Below are 22,337 nucleotides of genomic sequence, written 5' to 3' on the forward strand. Positions count from 1 at the left end.
AACCGTCTTTCGGAAAGCTTAGTAAAGTTGCTCCCGGTTACTTACTGACGTAAGTTCATAGTCGTTACATCAGCCATGTCAGGGGCCTTTGGTGGCTCAATAATAACACTTACACCTAGGTTGTTAAGGTGGGTCATCCACATCACAACCTGAACGAACGAAGAAGAATGTGAATTGTTTCACATTTATATGTTCACATTTAATATAACTTTACCTTATAATCGTAAGTACCTAGTGAAAACCACATAAGCGCCATTTTGAAAAATGTGACAAGCTAGTTTCAGTTATTAGTAAGATTTTTGATCTTGGTGTTCTCTTTTCTGTGTATTGATTTCCGTGTGGTTTCTGTCCTGTGTTGATGTAATGTACCTGTCTGTCTGTGTCTGTGGTGTCCGGGAGTAATAAATGTTTCTTTCTTTCTTTCAATGCGGGTAAAAATTGAGACCACAAATTTTAATGTTTATAAATAACTGAATTCCTCTCTGGTTTTTACGACTGTACCCGAAAATATAAATCCTTTCTTTCAATCCGGGTAAAAATGAGACCACAAATGTTTACCTAAAGAACTCAATTTTCTCTGTTTTTTTACCACCGTACCCAGAAAGATAAGTAAGTATTTAGCTGATTTTGTATTTGTTCCAAGACTAGCTTAAAGAAGTTTGTTTGTTTGTTTGTATACTCTTTATTGCTTTAGAATACAAAGAAAATTTACATATAATTTATCGTTAGATAAAGCATAGGCGAGCTTATCCCTAATTGTATTGTATTGAAGTATTATCTGAGTGCAACCCTGTAACCGTGCATTCAATGCAATGATTTCAAATCGATACATGATTATTGGTTGTTAAACCGCAATGATTTATACAGGGCGTTAGTAACATCGTAACGAATACCGAAGGCGATGATTCAGACCATGATTTTGAGTTAATATGAAACTGTCCTTAAGCGAAAGTAAATATAATTGAGTTGGGATTACAAAATTATGATACTTAGTTACCTAGCTACTGGAATTCTCATTAGAGCCTTCCTCGTAAAGAATGTAGCGTGAAAATGTACGTAACCTAGTATAATGATGACTCCTTACATAATATTAACGTCCATAGTAATTGAGCGGTTTGATTAAAAAGTAGCTATACATTTACTTACTTACCTATTACTTTCTGTCTACTCCGAAAGGGCTTGAACCTAGCTTTTTATTACGCCGTTTGATCATTATTAGCATATTTTATGCTATCACGTTAAGTATTAAGAATTCTCATCACTCACGCTCACATTACGTAACGTGTAGGAAGTGACCACATCAGTAAGTAAATAATTTATGTTTAGAGAATAGCTAAGTCCATACTTATAAATAAATAAATACATATATTATCATGTCCGTAATACTTATGTATTAGGTGTTCTATGAAATTGGCAATTTTTACCCATACTTACCTAGAAAAACATCAAAAGATTTTTAAGAACAGTACCTGCCTATGTTTTTTTATTTATTATTACAAGTTCTTATAGCTATTTTACACCGCTATCAAAAACATTTATTTTGTAATTTTCTGATTTTAAGTATTGGAAGTTTGTTGGTGCCCGTACTAGAGAATCCCTGCGGACAGGACTCAATGAACAAAAAAATGGCCCCTTACCTACTTAAATAAAAAAAAATATAGAGAAAAAAGAAAAAGTATCCGTGATTGATCATAGCATTCATATAGGAACTAGTACCAATACTTCACATCACTAATTTAAGAGCCACGCTCGTGTCGGTGTAACATTCTTCATGCTACTTTTTTAGGGAAAAATAGGGCAGTGGTTTCCCACTTGCCTTCCGCCCCAATACTCGTATACACACAATCAATACAGTACCAATACTTACGTGATGTAAAAGATAAGTGCACATCTTATTTACTAGAAAATTACGTGGGCTACATTACACTTTCAATCGATTTGTAAAGTTTTATAACTTGACTGCAAATACAAATGATATCTTCGTACTTTAAATTCCTAGTTCCGACGACCGTTTTATAAACAGGAACCAAAAATTATAATACTTACTTACCTAGTGTTTTTCTAACCAGTAGGCCGAATAATACGCAATATGGCACATTCAAAATCCATTGTATTGAATAATACAACGATAACTTCTAGGACATTTCTATAAATATTTTGTCTAAGATATTGTTATGTGTTATAATAGTCATAATTAATTAACTGGCAATGGTCGGCCGGTCATTCTGCTAGCAACTTTCGCGCCAACCGCTCGCGTTCGTTATTTGAATTTAAATCAAACTTTATATCGATCGCGCGGCAGTTTGCACTTTTAACTTTTTTATTTTGTTTTTTAAAATGTGGACATCTCTTTTTTAGAAAATTATTTTAAACTAAGTGATTGACTGATTGTGTTTTGTGTGCCGTTGGTTTTTTAAATACTTTAAAATGTTACGATACGTGGTGAGTAATCATTTTAATAAATTATTTTATTTTTAAATTAAGAGTTTATGCTCTATTTTAAATTATTTTTTGGTAAAGATAACCTCAAAAATACATATTAAGTAGTTGTCATAAAAATGCTCTTGAGATATTTACTGGGGTAGCGCGTTCTACTTTAAACCACATTGTTGTTGTCACTTACCATCAGGTAATATTGTGGTCACGTCATCACCAGTAGAGGTAGCTATTCCATTGATCTGTTAACTACCGCAAACATGAACACTCAGAAAGTGTGACGAAAAGTTACAAAATAGCGATATGTGCATTAATTTACTTTAATAGGTCAATGAGCTAACAATAAAAAAGTAAACTGATTAAAATCCTTAAAATTAAGTAGAATCAGAATCATTTACGGCCTCGGTAGTTTAGCGGTTAGAGCGTTGGGTCTTGATCTGGAGGTCCCAGGTTCGATTTCCGGTGAGGACCTATCACAAAAAAAGTCACTTTGTGATTCCAAGTATGCCTATGACATTGCAGGCCGACCATCTGATTGCCCGGAAGTAAGATGATCCGTGCTTCGGAGGGCACGTTAAGCGTCGGTCCCGGCATTTTTTAACTTTAGTATGTAGTCATATGAGCCTTGTCAAGGACCTTTTGCGGCTCAGTAGTGACTCTGTCACCAGGGTTGATAAGGTTGGCCATACGAGAGAAAGAAGAAAAACTAATTTAAGTAGGTACTACTTAAAACAAGTGCAAAAGTAAATAGGCACTTTCTAGGTAAGCATGTTACACCCTCGACCATATCATCACTTACCATCAGGTGAGATTGTGGTCAATAAATTCAAAAAATAAATTTAAGACTTACAGACCTGAGTATTTAATCAATTGTATTTATTATATGTATGTATGCATATATCTGTCTGTATCTGATAATGAGGGACTTTCAAATAACATAGATGGCGCTGTACGGTCACGAGCATTAATATGTATACACTTTGTTACCATATCACATTAACTTTTTTGACAAATTGAACTGTAAGTCGCACTAAATTTCAAATATGTTAGTGCGACAGAGTCCTAAAGTGGGTACATTATATTGCTCATGACTGTATGTTACAGGGTTGCCTTCGTTCAACCTTCTAATTTGCATGAATAGCAGACAGTTATGCATCTTTGTTTTTGGGTATAAATGATGACCTTGTTATCTCACCAAGGCACAAGACATCTTCCACCCATTATTATTCTGATCAAAATAAAGAGAAGCAATATACTGTTGACGACAGGTTGACATGGCAATCGGGGCATGAGGTGAGCCGCGGAGGCGGGGTCGCCCCGCACACCCGCACAGTCCCCGCGGCGTCTTAGTCTTAGTGTCGCACGAGTCCGTATCGACCGCGTTTATCGATTATAATCTCGCTCACATAATTTATTACTATTGTGTTTTAAAAATGGCTACGGTTGCATCTTCGTCGCGTGTTCAAGCAAAAAAAAACAATAATTCACTCTCAAGCTCGAGATCTAGCTAGAAAAGTGTTAGAAAATTGTGACATTGAACGGAAAAATAATTGTTACAAAATTTCTGTCAATCGGACGTTAGATGATTCAGATGAATAAATATTAACTTAAATGAAAACGTGGTATTATTTTATTCACATTTTGTTACATACATAATAAAAATATATCGATATTGAAAACGTCACGTCACTAGAGAATTGCCATGTCGACCTGTCGTCTACATTAGGTAGCAACATAATATGATCCAGATATCAAGCAACAATTTGTGTTTTTGAATAATAGGGTGGTTTCCAACTAGTTTTTGAATAATTTTGTACCAGAGCAATGATAGGTAATTATCGCGTTAAATCTGTACAACGACACCTATATTGTTTTTCAGGAACGTAGCCAGGAAAGTCCGTTATTATATATAAATAACTTGTAAATTACATAATACCCTTGATAGGAGAAGGTGTGGCTGCAGGAAAAGCATTGATATATTTTTTTTATAAACAAGCACGTATGGGCATGCGGCATTGTAGGGTCATTGGTACTGTTTTGGGAGTAATTAATATTACAATTCCGCAGTACACCGACCAATTTCTCAATCAGTGATGTTCTAGCTAGAGCCCTACCAGAATCCATGTCCTCGGCCTCCAACCAGTACAGTTACCGCTGCTGCCTGGAATCAGGGGTACGCTTTTGAAGTAGCGGCGCCTACTCGCTACGTCACAAGATCGTCATAGAACCTAAGTAGCATTTTATAGGTTAGCCCGTCCCAGGGAGCTACCCACTACGTTCTCGCTGTTTGGTCGGGGACTGCTTATTTTTATATTCGTAGCTCACCATCATATCTGATGGCCGTTCCACTATCCGCCACCTGTGGACCCCGTAGATGGCCTACAGCTCAAGCTATCAGCTTAAGGCGATTGGGGCAACCATCATTCTACACGCACTATCTATGGAGTAATGAAAATGGAGGCGATTACTCCACCGACAAGAGCGCAGCTCTAAAATAAAGAGAGAGAGAATAATAAAATTGATCTTGATAATTGTATCACTCAAGTAAGACCCCAAATGACACCATCAAAGAGGTCAGGTGAAGCGTGGGTGCTCAGTTCATCTTACGTTGGATGTGAGAGTCGTGAGCTTAAGTTAAGCACATTCATCAATCGTTTCATAAACGCACGCCGGTTCCGAGTAGATCGTACTGAAACTTTTCTAACATCATCTCCACTATTAGTATACTTAACATAAACAGCCTATATACGTCCCACTGCTAGGCACAGGGCTGCCCTCTGTCAACCAAAGGGGGTATGGAGCAATTCCACCACGCTGCTCCACTGCGGGTGGCTGTTAGTATGCTAATATAATATTTAAATGCTTACATCCAGTATTTACATTCGAACGTTACACGATAGTTTCCAAGGAGGTTACTCGGTCATTGCGCACAGCTGGTAAAAAAAAAAAGATTTCAAAGAGACCGGTTTTCGAAAAACAAGACCACTTTTTTACTTAGGTTGGTACTCTGAACATCTTTACATTTTCCATTTCATAACATTTTGTTTATATTAATCGGATACTTTCGTTCTACTTTTATTTACTTCGGCTATGTTGTAATATGATAAATGGTAAATGTCTCTACATAATTAATAAGTAGGTCTTACCGGTTTTGATGGTGTCGTAAATATCAAGATGATTATAGTAACATATATAACTTACACCCATAATTCATATTCAGTTCCAGCCTACTCGGTCCCCGTCTGTTTTGAAATTAAATGTTTACGCTTTGTAGATGACCTGAAATTACATATGGAAATTAAAAAGATTGAAGATTGAGGGTCTTCAATCAAGAATAAAGTAGTTTCATATTATACTTTCATTACATAGTGAAATGGAGTAATAAAAATAAACTTTTATTTTAATGTAGATAAATTGTATTATTTTAATGTCTTGTACGAAGGCAGTGCATGCTCAACTGTATGAGTACAAGATAGAGGGAGATAAATTGTCACGAGTTGTCAAAATGCGCGACATAGGAGTTATTGTTACTAAACAGTTGCCATTCGCGGAGCACATGACAAAAATTTGTAAAACGGCATTTAGAAATCTCGGATCTGATATTCAGACGATTATGTCATCTAACCAATATATAAATCCAATGTATAACCAATATATAATAGTTATATATGTCGTCTTGTGTGGTCGTTTAGCAGTCGTTAATAACCATCAATCCGCACTGGGCCCGCGTGATGGTTTAAGGCCCGATCTCCCTATCCATCCATTAGGAAGGCCCGTGCCCCAGCAGTGGGGACGTTAATGGGCTGGTGATGATGATGTCGTCTGAATATCTACACGGACCGAAGAGGAGTAGCCATGGCCTTAGTTGCCAATACAACATTTTCTGCCACTTTTCCCGGGGCGGGAAGATGTGAGACGTCTATCGATAAATTCAAAAATTCGTTCAGGGAAATCAGGATCAAAATATGATAAAAAAGATAGTTACAAAATTGGCAAAAATGGAGTCTATCGTGTGGATTGTGAGGTGAATTACCAACCCGCTCAAACAAAAAAAAAAAATTAAAAAAAAAATAGTGGAGGAAATGTTAATTGATGAAATGTCAGGTAAAATTGAGGAAATATAATGGGCATAAATTCAAGTAAAAATTGGGACCACTAATTTTGACTGCAACTACTTTTTATAAACTGTCCCGGGGTCATATAGGTTCGCAGAGGGAAACGCCTGCGTATGGCAAAATCCCCCCAGTGTTGCTCTTTGTCAGACGACCAAACTACCTACCTACGACCTAATATAGAATGGTCATCACTATTAAGAAACTTTTGTTTGCTGTTTTAAGAATGCGGTCATAATCGATTTATCAATGGACAGATCCATAGATAAGTCAACTGAATAAAACGCTATAGTGACTTATCAGATTGCAAAAATGACTCAATCATTTAACTGTTCATTCATTATCATTCATAAAGAGACAAGTCCACATTCATCGAACATAACTATCTACTTACATCACGGCAATAAATCTATTATGAAAATTACAAAACAAGTATGAATTAACCATTGTAACGTTTTAACGATCGATTATTTCTATAGATATTAATCAAGTAAGTCGATTAATGCTACCGCTTTATTACAAAAGAGAAGATTAAAGACAATTTACCCACCAGGTTTACAAAAAAAAGGTAAAAAAAATAGTCCGCACCACGAAAGAAGTCCCGCGGCTGCGGCCCCAGGGTCGCTGATTCTGATAGAATTATTACGAATGAGCGACTTTCCAAGCTAGAGATTAAACGTGATAATTACCTATTTTTTCATTGCTTGGATACAAAATTATTCAAAAATATAATGTAATGGCAGAGGGACATATAAAATTAATAATAATTATTGCTTGATATCTGGATCGAATTATGTACTTATAGAATTATGCAGCTACCTATATTGCTTCTCTTTATTTTGATCAGAATAATAATGAGTGGAAGATGTGTAGTGTCTGGGTGTGTCATTTATACCCAAAAACAAAGATAAAAGTTGCACATGTCTGTTATATCTTATATGGCTAAAGTGTAGCTAGAAAATGATAACGTCAACACATGCCCAAAATCTTATCAGGGAGAGAATTATGGACCAAATGTTATGGTAGATTACTCCATTGTACAGGTAGTTTTAGAGGGTATAATGCCCTAGCCCGCTCAAGATGATAAAGGCTTCGCAACATTAAAAGCAGTAGCAGCGCAGACGCGACGCGGCGCGACGGAGGCAGCACAATTCAGCGTGCAGCATCGATTCACATAAAATAAATCATCGAATTAGCGCGTAAATGTCTTTTTGATTTCTAAGACAAGAACACACGTGAGAGAATATTGTACGGCGATTAAAATATGACAACAGAACGCGTTTATATGTAAAGAGGTCTTGTGAGCACAGGTCCAATGTCTCCGAGAAAGACACGTCCGATAGAGCAAAGTGGAAGAAAAATACGAAGAAGGCCGACCCCACCATCAGATTATTATTATTATTGCGTATGGCAGACAAATATCCTGCTTGGATCAAATATCCAGCTTAAGCTCCCTTAACCAAGTCTCTGCTGCATCCGTGCGTGGTCACCCGGACCAAACCATATCTCACATAGTGAACGAGTCCCCTCTGCACCGGTTCCCAGGTGGTATAGCCGAGCTGCATTGTGTGTGACCATCAGATCGGAATAATAAATGCCAAGGGGAGAGAGAGAGAGAGAGAGAGAGAAAGAGAGAAAGATAAAGAGAAAACGCGGGCCCGCGTTGAAATGAAACTGCCCCGCGCTATTCCTTACCAGCTTCAGCTTTTGGTGTGCCGACGCCTTATACATACAAGACATAGTTGAACACATTTATATTTCTCAATTGCAATACAGTGAAAAAGAAGAACATCAATATCTATTTGCCCGGCCTTGAACGGCCTCTGTGGTCCAGTAGTTGAGCGATCTCTCGATCCGGAGGTTCCGGGTTCGAATCCCGGTGGGGACATATCACTAAAATCATTTTGTGATCCCTAGTTTGATTAGGACATTACAGGCTGATCACGTGATTGTCCGACAGTAAGATAAACCGTGCTTCGGAAGGCACGTTAAACTGTTGGTCTCGCTTACTACTTACTGATGTAAGTATGTAGTCGTTACATGAGCCATGTAGGGGCATTTGGCGGCTCAATAATAACCCTGACAACCCTAGTGTTGGTAATACACCTCATAACCCACAAGATAAGAAAAAGAAGAATATCTATTCATCTCAACAAATGTAGTAATAAATTGTATGCACCGCGATGAATAGATTCCATTGTCTTTATCTAAAACGAATAGTTATGTACAAATTTTGTAGAGCGCTTAAATAAAGGATGCGAAACAATGCAATGGACGTGAAGGTACGTTGTCCGCTTGACTGGGCAAGCGTATTGTTACTCTGTGAGCTGTATTACCTTGAGAAGCAATGAAGCATCTTTAAAACTGTATTTACTGGCTAGAAACGGCCTCCGTTGTCCAGTGGTTGAGCGTTGGGCTCACGATCCATAGGTCTCGGTTTGAATCCCGGGGAGAACATAATATTATCAGAAAAATCACTTTGTGAGCCCTGATTTGGTGAGGACATTGCATGATCTGTGCTTCGGAAGGCATGTTGGTCCCGGTTACTACTTACAGATGCAAGTACGTAGTCGTTACCTGAGTCATGTCAGGGGCTTTTGGCGTCTCAATAACAACCTTGACTCTAGGGTTGACCATGTCGGTAATCCACCCCACAACCCACACGATAGAAGAAGAATTGGCTAGAACACGTAATTTAAAACGATTACACATTGTTTACACTACTTCACCTCTCTTATACGTCCCCCCGCCCCGCGGTGACCCCCCGCAGTATATGCCTCAACCCAAAATAATGCATAATCCTCAATTGAAAGCACTATCTGTAATTGACATGTTACATAGAGTAGTAAAACTAGTCTCATAACAAGTGAAAACTAATTAGCATAACACAAACACCCAGTAACACCGAAACGTTACTATTACTTAACATCACACAATGTTATAGGGACGTTCACATTCTAACATATACTTACCTAGGTACATAGGCTCATAGGTGGGCCGTTTCCACGAAGGGCAAAGGGAACTATGGCTATACAGCCAAGTCTTATGTATTTTTTCTTGATGATGTTTAATGAAATAATTAAAGGTGGTGACGATGAATAATAAAACCTAAGCCCCCATCCTCGGAGGAGACTCCAAACCCCAAACGAATTAGCTCAAAAGTTGGCATAAACTTTTGAGTTATGAAGCGGCTTCTTGCCACGAAGCCAAAATATATAGGTTTGTTTATGGAATATTTCGGTATAACAACACAATCGCGAATATTTTCCGACTAACTTAATGCGATCATTAACCACAAAACACTCATCGTATTAATTATTTAGATTATTCAATGAAGAAAGCAACCATGTCATTCACGTTCCCGCCAAAAAACGTGGGCAGAGACACAAAGTAATTTTTAGCCACATGTTCTTCTATCGTGTGGGTTGTGAGGTGGATTACCAGCCACCACTACCACCCACTTGTTAATACACCCACAACACACAAGTCCAAGTAGCCAAGTCTTGTTGATACGAGTCCTATCCATCTTATAGTATGTTATCATTTTATTTATTCCGATCTGGAATGACGATCGCATAAAAAATCAATTCAGTGTGGAAGAAATGTGGAGGCTGGAGTGGAACATGTTCGACGTAACAAATTCGGACCTTATTCAGGATCCCTCGCGGAGGGTCCCGGGCTCTGACTCCATACGAAAAATCTGGACGCGACTGAACCGGTGTAGGACCAACCATGGAAAGTCAAACCATCACCTACATAAATGGGGCTTAAAGGAGTCGTCATACTGTGAATGTGGTCACCCGGATCAAACCCTATCTCACATAGTGAACGAGTGCCCTCTGCACCGGTTCCCAGGTGGCATAGCCGGGCTGCATTGTGTGACGAATGCGGCAGAGACTTGGTTAGGGGAGCTTAAGCTGGATAAAGATATTTTATTTTTGTCTACCATACGCAATAATAATAATTTTATTTATTTATTGTTATAAAATATTGCTACTATACGTACTAATTTTACACTTCACATACATACACACACAGCTTGTCAATAAAAACCGGTGGTCTAACAAGAGTTGCGAAAATTAATGCCAAACGTCTAATAAATCTGCTAACGTTGCCTAACTAGTATGATGGATTGGTCATCTGGCTAGACACAACATAATGAAAATATTAACGAAAACAACAATTTATTTTTTATCGATTATCGATTTAGTATTTAAGAAACAAAAAAAGTGCGTGAGGTCAATGTTTGGAGTACCATCAGATCAAAGTTGTAAACCATATTTTAAGAAATATAATATACTGACCTGTTCATCAATATACATATTAGAAATAGCAATGTTTGTGAAATCTAATCCTAGTTTGTTCCCCAAACTCTCAGAAAATGTAATACGTAACCGACGGGACAATGACCTGGTGAGTGTACCATACGCTAACACAGCGCTAATGAGAAAGAGTGTCATATGTATGGCACCAACTGTATACTATAATAAAATACCGAAAGAAATCAGAGCACTTCCTTTTAATTCATTTAAAATCGCATTAAAAAAGCTTTTGTTGGATAAATGTGTATACAATTTAAGAGAATTTATTTATTAATTAGTTTACTTTAATTTAAATTAGGACAATATCTTTTTTTTTCTATAATATTTTTCTACAAATTAATATAACATAAACATTTTTTTCTATTTTTTTTATTATAATTGACTTTGATGAAATGTATAATAATGACTTTTAATGTAATTGTTTTTGTATGAATTGTTTTTTTTTTCTTTTTTGTCAAATTTTACTAGATGACTTAAGTTATAGATTTAATTATAATTCTTAATAATATTAATTTATTGAATTGATGTGACATGATAATGCATGATATATAATTTCAATTTGTATACCTGAATTATAAGGTCGAATATGGCGGACATCCTAGCTATAAGATCATTTTGTACTTACCTACATTCTTACAAATAAAGCACTTTGAACTTTGAACAAACCGCAATCTAGTAGCTTAGGCGATTCTAACACGACCTCGCGCACGCGCCGCGCTCCGACGCGGTTTATGGTGATGCGGTCGGCGAGGTCATATTGACTTGTATGTAAGTGATCTACAAAATCTTCATCGTAGAAGAATCGCCACACCCCGGACATTTCATACAAACAACCTCGTTTTACACAGACACTACACATTGATGTTATCAACACGTGCGTCGTGCAACTCTGTGTGTTACGTCTGAGGGCTGCCAATTCATCATCAACCGTACGACGCCCACTGCTGGGCATAGGCCTCCCCCAAGGATCTCTACGACGATCGGTCCTGCGCTGCCCGCATCCACCGACTGCCAATTACATACCTAATTTAACGGTCATTACTTACTCGATAGTATCGATAGGGATATCGATATTTAGATTATTTTAAGGGTTAAAAATTCGATACTCGATTTATTCCCCAAAAACCGTATGGTCACAGGTTACGAGCCTATCGCCCATATGAGTTTTAGAGTCCATAGTGTAACGTAATCCCTCTGTCGGTTTTTACGACATATTCGAGATTGTAAGCAGCTGAAGGCATTCTTTTTTTTAGAGTTACCTAGTAAGGTAATAAAAACGTAACACCTTATTAAGGCGATTCCATAGAATTAGGAATAGGAGTGGGTGTAACCGTACACCTCTGGCTATCCCTTTGGGGATACAGACGTGATGCTATGTTATGTTACGCTATGTGAAGAATGTGAATACATTTTAATTATAGTATACATACCTACTTACTCATTATTATGTCGTATAGAATACATTCTTAGCCTAATTGTTGATTGAATCTAAATCAATGGGATCGATCAACAATGTCATGTAACTTACTGGGGTTTCTCAGGCGATTGGTGATGTTTTATTACCAATATTTACAAACTTTAAGGCTACATCAACTGTTGTGTATTTACATAATCATATTTAGAACTACGACCTTTTTTCCCACTATTCACCACAGCACAGGCTCAGTACTACAGACGCACACAGTACAGGTGTGAAGATGTGCTACATGGCTAAACATGCACTGTTTAGACATGTAGCACATCTTTACTGAACGATTCAGCTCAAACTATTGACATTGATAAAGAAGCTAGAAATTAAAATCATTGACTGAGTCTTCTTCTTCAAATCAAATCAATCAAATCAAATCAAATATTCGAACATACTACTACGGTTTTTACCATACTAAACATACAAAACAAATTCACACAGATGAAGATAGATACAGTACAATCTGGCGGCCTTATTGCTAAGCAGCAATTTCTTCCAGGCAACCAGTGGATAGGAAACATTATTACAATTTGGTGCGGGACAGTGCAACATCTAGTATAAAATAATAAATACTATAAATAAAAAAAACAAATAAAAGTAAAGAAATATATAAATATAAATACATACAGAATCAGAATCAGAATCAGAATAATTTATTCAACGTAATTATCATGGATAAACTTGTTGAAGGTCAATACATACATATACATACATATACCCATTTATATCAGACGTATATATTATAATTAAATATGACATTACATGTAGATATGACAATAGTTTCCTATAAATACTAAAGGATAAAATACGTTATATTAATATCCACACAGCGACTCGTAATGAGCACGTAACATAATTCTTCTTTAATTCTTCTTTTAATCCCATTGTCCCCGGCTGGAATATATGATCGAACAACGGATTTCCACTCCTCGCGATCTTCTGCAGCCTTTATAGGTTGCTCTCATGACATGCCGAGAGATTTTAATTCTCGGTCAATAGTGTCGCGAGGTCTCATTGGACCTTCTCTTATGCGGTTAGCGACATCTAGTTCTTTACTCCATGGTGAAATACGGTCCCTACACCCCACCCGTTGATTCACTTTATTTTTTCTTTTTAATTAATATACGCAATTCTATTACAAATTTATAATTTCGCTTTACTTTGGGAACACGTCGTGCCCGTTCGGCAGCGCGGCGGTCGAATGGGAAAAAAAATATTTTGTTTATAAGTAAGTACTAGTAGTAACCAAACTACTTTACCGACCGAGCTAGAATCGGGGTGCGGCGCGCGCGATAGATAGGTACTAAGACAGACTACACAATACACATTCATGGAATTCGTATTTGTTTATATTATTACATTTGTTTACTAGTTTTACCTATATTAATAACTTTCTTTTTTATTCTAACCTTAAGTATTTACGTATACATCTTTGCGATAATATTTGTCTATGTACACTCTAATTCTATTAAAATAATTTGGTATATATTATAATGTATATTTTTGAATTGAATTTGAATATACACACCATTAACACATGTTTATGGAATACGATGTTCGTGCGTCACCTAACAGGGTCCACATAATACCAGCGTCGTGGTTCACGCCGCGACTTGTGCTGAGTGAGGCCCTTTTATCTCAGGACGTCCACCACCACCTTATGGTCATTTCGACAAACATCCGTCTTGCTTTTTTGTAATTGTTTTAGTGGAAATTTGATATGATGTTGTTGACTTTTTTTTTGTGTGTGGCGTCCTTTTATAATAAACTTTTTCTATTCTATTCTATTCTATTCTATACCCGTACTACAAAAAAATACATTCCTACTAAACCTAAAATGAATGAAAAACAAGATAAAACATTATTAATCATAAATGTTTCTCCTTCCACAGGTACCACTAATCCTCCTAGCATCAACAGCAAGTGGCATATCATACAACTCGTTGAAGTACTCGGCAGCCTCACCAGCCCAGATCAGATTCGCTGTCGAGAACAAATACGACGACACAGGACCTGGAGCCAAACAACCGGATTACGCCTATCACACTTACAAGAACCTCGATGACGCCCTAGTCGCTTACTTAGATGACCCAGACACTAAGCTACCAGAACACGAAAGGGCCAGAGCCATAGCCAATCTGTACAAACCTACGAATTTTGACGGTGATAACTTCATACCAAATCCAACAAGAGTCGATGCTTTCACTGGCAACAAATTGAAGGTAGTACCAATTGTTTTGAGTACTTATAACAAGTATGATGTGGAGCCTAAAGGGCTGATGACTGCTTATGAACTGAAAGGCTTGCACAGCAATGATGCTGATAGGAATAGAGATCCTTATAAATGGCAGAAAGAACGAGCTGTAAAGTCCAGTAGACTGAGCATATCTCACTACAATAAGAATGACAATGACCCTCAGACATTCTCTTATGATGTCCCTGTGAGTATATTGTTTATTTTAACTAGTTATAAGTAATTACACTTAACAATTAAGATTCTGTTCTGTTCAATAGACCATTCAGGGAAGACGATAGTCTATTGTCACAAGTTCTAGATGGTCTTCTCACTGGGACACCAACTGAGATCATGGTTGCGCCACCAGCGGGAAGTTATTCGGGATTTGGTTGCTGGCAACACATTGGTTGCGCGACCTGGTGAGGACCTGGACCTGTGTTACCCTTTATAAGATTGGTGTCTTAGTGAGATGAAGCTCTTAATCTCTACATTGTTTTCATGATTTTTAATTTAGTTGACACTTTGGAAATATTTATGACGGTTATTACTTTATAGGTTGTTAGTTGTTTCAGCCAAATAAAAGGAAATATTATGGCCTTTAGGCCTTAAGTCTAAAATACCTTAAAACGATAATATCCATTGTACAATTGTCAGAAAACACTTATTGACCAAGCAAGTAAAGGTATCGCGCTTTGCAATTTGCTATAGGTACCTCAAAATCTATTTTGAACTAAAACCTTTTTCAAGGCTAGAATTATCATAGTCAATCAAGCAGCTTAACCATTTCCGCATCTTCGGGAAACGAACCCGGAACCTTTCTGTTGCCATACGGCCCCCAAGGCCGAACTTGCGGAGTTTGAAACTTTGAATGTCTACTCAATTAATATTCGCGTGCATAGGCTTAGTAAGGAACTTACGGCTACTTGCCCGGCCAAGTACATTGATTATCAAGATTAGTGACGTCCACTTAACTTGCAGGTCCGGGTTCAATTCCTGGTTGGATGATTGTCGGAGTAACTTAGTGAAACTGACCTTTATTTGGTTAGAAAATATCATTTGATTGTCCGGAAAGTAACGTTTCTGTGAGCATCGGAAAGCACGTTATGCCGTAGTGGGTAAGCTCATCAACCCACACGGTGTTTAAATGTCTGCTTACAATTGACGTACACCCCAATTTTCATCCATAAATATTGTGCCTGTCGATTTTCCGTCCCTTTTCTTTTCGGCAGAAAATAAAATAAAATTAGGAGGTGTCTGCAGGAATCCAGGCCATTGTGATATTTGTAATTAACTTGCATTACTTAACCTAATTCGAATTCTTTAAGTAATTTTCGTTGTAGATAATTATAGTCTATTTCCGGCCATGCGCATTAAACCCCTCGTGTAGGTTTGGTTTGCATGCGTCCACATGTAAATAAAACACTAATTTTCATACAAGATCACGATCAAAATCGTATAATATTCCGTAATAATAATGCCGATGCTGGCATATACTTACAACTTTATTTTAATTAGAAAAGATTTATAGTTCTGTTAATTAGCTCTATTTTTCTACTAATCGTAAGCGGACAGCACTAATTTTTGAGCTGTCAAACTGAACTCCTTAAATATGTAATTATGTTTTTATTATTATAATTATTATCCCAAACTAATCCGTTTCCTTGTCCTTTCCGATAATTTTATATCCATGTTTCCCTAATTTTGATGACTGGCTAAATGCGAAGGCGAAGCCATTCAAGGAAAAAAAATACGTAAGTGTCAGCATTATTTTTTAAGTAAGTAAGTAAGTATATTACTTTCCTACTACACTTAATTTAGATACTTGAAAAAATAAAACACAAGGACAAAAAAGAACCATGACATACAAATAGACGGACAGGTGTCAAAACTGATTCCTTATTGACTATAAGGAACCCCAAAAAAAATTATATTGCGCGCGAGTTTCGTTTCAATGCGTATTCATTATGCTCTTAAAAAGGACACAATACTACCTAAAAATCAGATGTTGCAAAACTGTTTTATTGTTATCCTCATTAATTTAATAAAAAACTGAACTAGTTCACTCGTGATTCGTGATATATAATCTCAATTCGTGATCTACATGTCAAACAATGTTCTCATGACCTTTGTGCAACGACGTCTTTATTTGGCAGTGGCTTATTAAAACTGACAAATTAAATTGAAATTTTATACGATAAGTTACCTTCGAACGTAGAATTAATACTACGTATAGAACGGTAGAGTCGAGGAGCTCGGTGACGCAGCGGTAAACGCGCTCGCGCTCGGTCTGCGATTGTTGAAGTTAAGCAACTTTCGCAAAGGCCAGTCATAGGATGGGTGACCACAAAAAAAAGTTTTCATCTCGAGCTCCTCCGTGCTTCGGAAGGCACGTTAAGTCGTTGGTCCCGGCTGCATTAGCAGTCGTTAATAACCATCAATCCGCGCTGGGCCCGCGTGATGGTTTAAGGCCCGATCTTCCTATCCATCCATAGGGAAGGCCCGTGCCCCAGCAGTGGGGACGTTAATGGGCTGATGATGATGATAGAATGGTAACTCTCCGCCCCGCACCGATTCGTATCGGGCGCCGAGCTGGATTTACCTCACCCCCTCTGGGCTTCGCCTCAGGGTTTTAGTTCAGTCTAATTGGCCGTAAGTCGCGAGGATTATCTGTCTCGTTCTCATTTACATGACAACGGTAAGAATGATATTTTTGTATGGAGTGTCTGAGGTGTGCATTAGATTAATTAAACCGACCTCAAAAAAAAGCAAAAATGCATTCAACTGCTTAGATCATGGGAAAATAAAATGTTTTTTATAGTTATGCCTATCTCTCCAACATGATGAACCATTACACCTATGAGTTATAGGCTGATCACCTATTACCATAAAGTTCATCATGTCCATCTTAGGACTTCGCATCAGTAGTGGCTGCAAGTTGTCTTTGATTATTTGTGGCCCTAACTACCCCATTAAACTACCCTGTCAGGGATTACAGCCTTAGTGTATGTATCTATGAATGTTGTGGCGCGCCAGTACCAGTACTGGCGGGATTTTGTTATTTAACTTGATTAACTTCTTCATTTAATAGGCTGTTCGGTTTTCAAAATTTGTGCTTCATTATACATACTTATTTTCATCATAAGTACTTATCGTGCGCATTGCTGCCTTCGCGGCATAGCAACAACAGCAGCGTCGACTAAAAGCACGAGACGTCTATCTACGTAGATAACATTCGCTGCGATATAGTTACCGTGCTGATTGTTCCATTCACATTTTATTCTTGTTTTACTAATGAAAAAAAAAGCAAAGAATTAAGCACAATGGAAACAGACTGATAATTAATTTATTTAAGTATCTTGTTCCTAGATTTTGAAAGTACTTTAATAACTTAATACTGCCCAACAAAAAACCTAGACGGGAAAATCTATTCCGGTTTTAACTTAGCTACCTACTTTTCATTTTGATTGAACTTTATTGAAGCATGACGGTGCGATCATACATTAGATATGTAATTATATAATCAGGTTTTCAAGTATTATTGCGGCTTGAGCAGAAACAGACCATGTCTCGCTTACACTCATTAGATAGAAGAAAGAGGTTGGAAGGTCCAAGTGAGCACGAAACGCGCGTCATACAAGTATGAGCAAATAGTTCATACTTCAACTTTGCACTCCACTCGTCCGCAAACTTTACGACACACGGAGCTCCAGAAAAGTATATTAAAAGGTCGTCTTGAGCGTTATAACCTGCAGGGTTTAAAATCAAACATCGACTAGAATGCAGGGAGAAGGAGATCCCTCCTTGTCATAGGAAAGCTAAAAACAGTATGATCGGCTATTTATCAAAAAAATACTTTTGTTTGCAATATCATACGAAAAGTAATGATATTGCAAACAAAAAGTAATATCACATAAAATATACATTACTTACCGGTAAATTGGCTATGGAATTTGAGAAGCAATGAAGCTATCGTAGTTAGGTACTTATCTGTTTGCAGGAGTAGTACTTAATAAAAGAGAGTGTGGTTGAACCGGCGACAGCGATTTAAATACAAAATACGCGTTAGGGCCTTTCCAACCTTTTTCTTCTATTCTGTGTAGCATAGGAAAGGTTTCTGAGTGACAGGTTAATTTTATGACTCTCTCTGTAACTAAATAGTCGATGGAATAAAATGCGTAGTAGTATAAAACTATGTGCTGTTGTATATACAAGGTAAAATAAACTAAATCTAGTACTTACATAAATTGTTAAACGAAAGTGAAATGTTACGTATTACGACAATCGATTCTACCGCGACCAAAAATGAGAGAGGAAAAAGACAAAAGGCAATCGATACACATACACAACAATAAAAGTTGAATAAAAAATAGTAATTACTATAAACACTAAGGAGATTGAACGAATATGAAATGTAAAAAAATATTATTAAAAGCAACATAATACAATATTTTTTATGATATTTGTAAGAACTCCTTACCTACCTACACGAGAGGTAAAGTTTTCGTTTACTTAATACATTACACATTTGAGGAGTTTCAAAATATTCCGAATATACTTAGGTCCCTACACAAGGTGTATAATATGTCTCATCTCCCAGCTCATCATGGTCTACTAATAGGATTTCTGTGATCTTCTTATTGCTCTAATCCGGGTCGTGACCTGACTTTAGTATTATGGGAAGTGAAACCTTTTGTATTTACACGGATCTGCATCGTCGTGGTGCGGAAGTAGGGTTACAACCAATATAGAGGTATAGCTACACTATAGTTTAAAAAAGTCACTGTGGTCCTGTGGTATATCGGTCCGCTTCTCAATCGGTACCGAATTTGCACCAATGAGTTATTAATTTATCTTCATTGCAGTTTTCAGAAACACAGCTATCTCGATCATTATAGACATCGATACAACGATACATGACCTCTGTATTTTTATGCTGCCCTGGTACCTAGGTGAAACGTTTTCTCTACAATTGTAGTTAATTATCTAAAGAGTAAGTTAGTAAGTCACGATGGTCATGTGGTACACCGGATTGCTTCTCAATCGATACCGGACTTGCACCAGTGAGTTATTAACTACGAATAAATAATAAGTCATTATTAATTTATCTTATGTGCAGTTTTCACAAACACAGCTATCTCGATCATTATAGAAAGCGATACAGCGATACATAGCCTCTGTATTTTTATGCTGCCCTGGTACCTAAGTGAAACGTTTTCTGTACAATTATGCTTAATTATCTAAAGAGTACGTTAGTAAGTTCACTATGGTCTTGTGGTTTGAAACAACCCGGTGCGCGGTGTTTGTTTTAAAACGGGGAGCAGCGACTTGTACAATTGAGTTATTAATTTATCTCAATTACAGTTTTCAATAACTCAGTTGGCTCGACCATTATAGAGGGCACGTTGGTCTAAGACCCCAGAATACTGGCCACGTTGCCTCTCTGCACCGCCAAACTGACTCTTTGGTCAAAATAACTGCCTGCTCTAGGGGTCGGAAGTTGCCTCGATGAGGCGAGCTAAAATCGTCTTTAAAAACTGACGTGATTCTGGACCCCATGGGCCCAACGTTTTATTATTATTATATTTGTTTATGTACACTAGCAGCTCAGAGCTGATGCGTGTACTTCACTGCACTTGTTTTTAAGATCGATGTATCGATGTCTATAATGATCGAGATAGCTGTGTTTGTGAAAACTGCAATGAAGATAAATTAATAACTCATTGGTGCAAATCCGGTACCGATTGAGAAGCGAACCGATATACCACAGGACCACAGTGACTTCTACAGCAAAAGGCAAGAAAAAATTGTCGTGAGCTTAAGTTATGTAAAAAATTGAATTAGCAAATGACGTAGGTCACCTAAAAACATTCTTGGCCGAATTATGACAAATATTTGCCGGATTTACGCGTCGTAAGCATATTTTGTCATAATCTTTAATTCGTGTTAATCGCTTACATCCTTCATTACAAATCGCATTCATTATTAGGTAAAGCCCGCTCACAATGTGCAATTGTTATGAAATAATTACTGAATTGAATTAATGTCCATTGCTAGATTTATGACTTTGGTTTTGGTTTCAAACAAGACCTGCCTTCTCTGCCTTCCACTGGGGCAATTCCTGTTCGGCGCGTCCTTGAGGTGGGCTCTAACTTCAGTAGGCCGAAGTCAGATTGTGGCTGAGTTTGCATAGGGACCCAGACCTACGGGGTATAACAAAAGCCCTTGCCCAGTGATACGGGTGAAGATCTCCATAGTCACAGAGGCGGAGATACGAGCCATCGGTACGGCAATGTAGGACGGAAGAAGTGAGTCACAGGGACTGTAACCTGGAGCCTGACGGTGGGCAGCAGTAACTGTCAGTACTATTCAGGAGTGGAGGACAGGAGTCCTAGTATGGCTTTGAAATAGACTACTCTGGACGCCATCCCACTCGCGTCAGACAGAGTACTGCGGGGCGGAAGGCTAGAGGGAAACGACTGCCCTCTTTTTCCCTAAAAAAGTAGCATGGAGAATACTACACCGATAAGAGCGTGGCTCTTAAATTAGAGATGATGATGCTAGATTTATAAAGTCTTACTAAGTACATTCCAATTTTATTGAGTTCTGGAATTACATACAAAAAACATCGCAGCCAGGCTCTAATCCAATGAATTCGACTTTATGATGTGGAAATTCATGTTTGGATCATAGATAAGACGCGGTTTCTAGGCTTGCCACTAATCCTTATTACATGGGATTTAAACAGGCAGGCACACTTGCAAAAAGTGGGTGTATTACTAAACCTTAGCCTACATTGCCTTTGTTATACATACATACGAAAGATCCCGCTTATTTCCCATTGGGGTAAGCAAAGACCATGATGGAGAATGTATTACATATTCGCAACTGGTTGCGTATTAAGACAAAACATTCTTCATTCACAACTAGTTGCCAACAAAGGAGTAAAATTCTTCCTTTGCAACTGGTTGCGAAACGTGGTTGCGATGGCGGCCGAAGGGAGAATTCCTGCGTTCCTCACACACAACTCGTGTCTAACTATTATTAGGCACCCAATAGATATATCTATTTAAATAAAAAAATATAGGTATTATTAATTATTTTAATAAATAAATCATTTTAATTTCCATTCAATGACTGACCAACGTGATCTTTACGAGGGAAAGTGTGTGCTATGCTCTTGCGCATAGAAAGTGGCTACCTCTCGCTTTATATCATTATAATAATGTAAAGCTAAGACCACACTACAAAGAGCATTTTATTGCTATTCAAAATTCGAAATAAATTACTTAATATATTTATTTCTTTTGGGTTATTTATACTTTTGTACAATAAAATATCTGACAATATTTTATTTGTCAGCTTACTTTTAGGTATGTAAAAAAGGTTTTTATAAGATTATGGAATACCTAAATGATAAATATGTCTGGTATGAAATATGTTCCTCTAGTTATAAATTAACTTGTAATGTATACCTACATTGATTTAAAAGACGTGTTGCTGTTGTAGTTTCTTGTCATTTCTTCTCCTCAGCAATAACACCTTGTGAAATGACGTACTTAGATTCAAAAATGTTAAATATACCTTCAACAAGTTTATCCATGATAATTACGTTGAATAAATGACTCTGATTTCTGACTAAAATTAAATAAGAACTAAGTATCTCTTAAACTAGGTGCATGGAAAATGGCGGCCTTATAGTGTATATATTTTTTTGACCTACCACTTGGCCGGAAAACGATCTCTAAAGCGATTTTTTCCAAATA

At 37.4% G+C, this 22,337-nt stretch overlaps 1 protein-coding gene across 1 annotated transcript in view; it reads left to right on the forward strand.

The window, feature by feature from the left end:
- Positions 1–2,239: 2,239 nt before the first annotated feature.
- The window catches only part of LOC126370291 (uncharacterized), a 34,678-nt gene continuing 14,580 nt past the window's right edge, over positions 2,240–22,337 (forward strand). The window contains exons 1-2 of the mRNA XM_050015139.1: positions 2,240–2,442; positions 14,231–14,779. Of these exons, the coding sequence (XP_049871096.1) occupies positions 2,428–2,442; positions 14,231–14,779 (564 nt within the window). The 5' untranslated portion in view covers positions 2,240–2,427. The remainder of the gene's footprint in view (positions 2,443–14,230; positions 14,780–22,337) is intronic.

This window comes from Pectinophora gossypiella, chromosome 10 (genome assembly GCF_024362695.1).
Source record: "Pectinophora gossypiella chromosome 10, ilPecGoss1.1, whole genome shotgun sequence".
Taxonomy (NCBI): domain Eukaryota; kingdom Metazoa; phylum Arthropoda; class Insecta; order Lepidoptera; family Gelechiidae; genus Pectinophora; species Pectinophora gossypiella.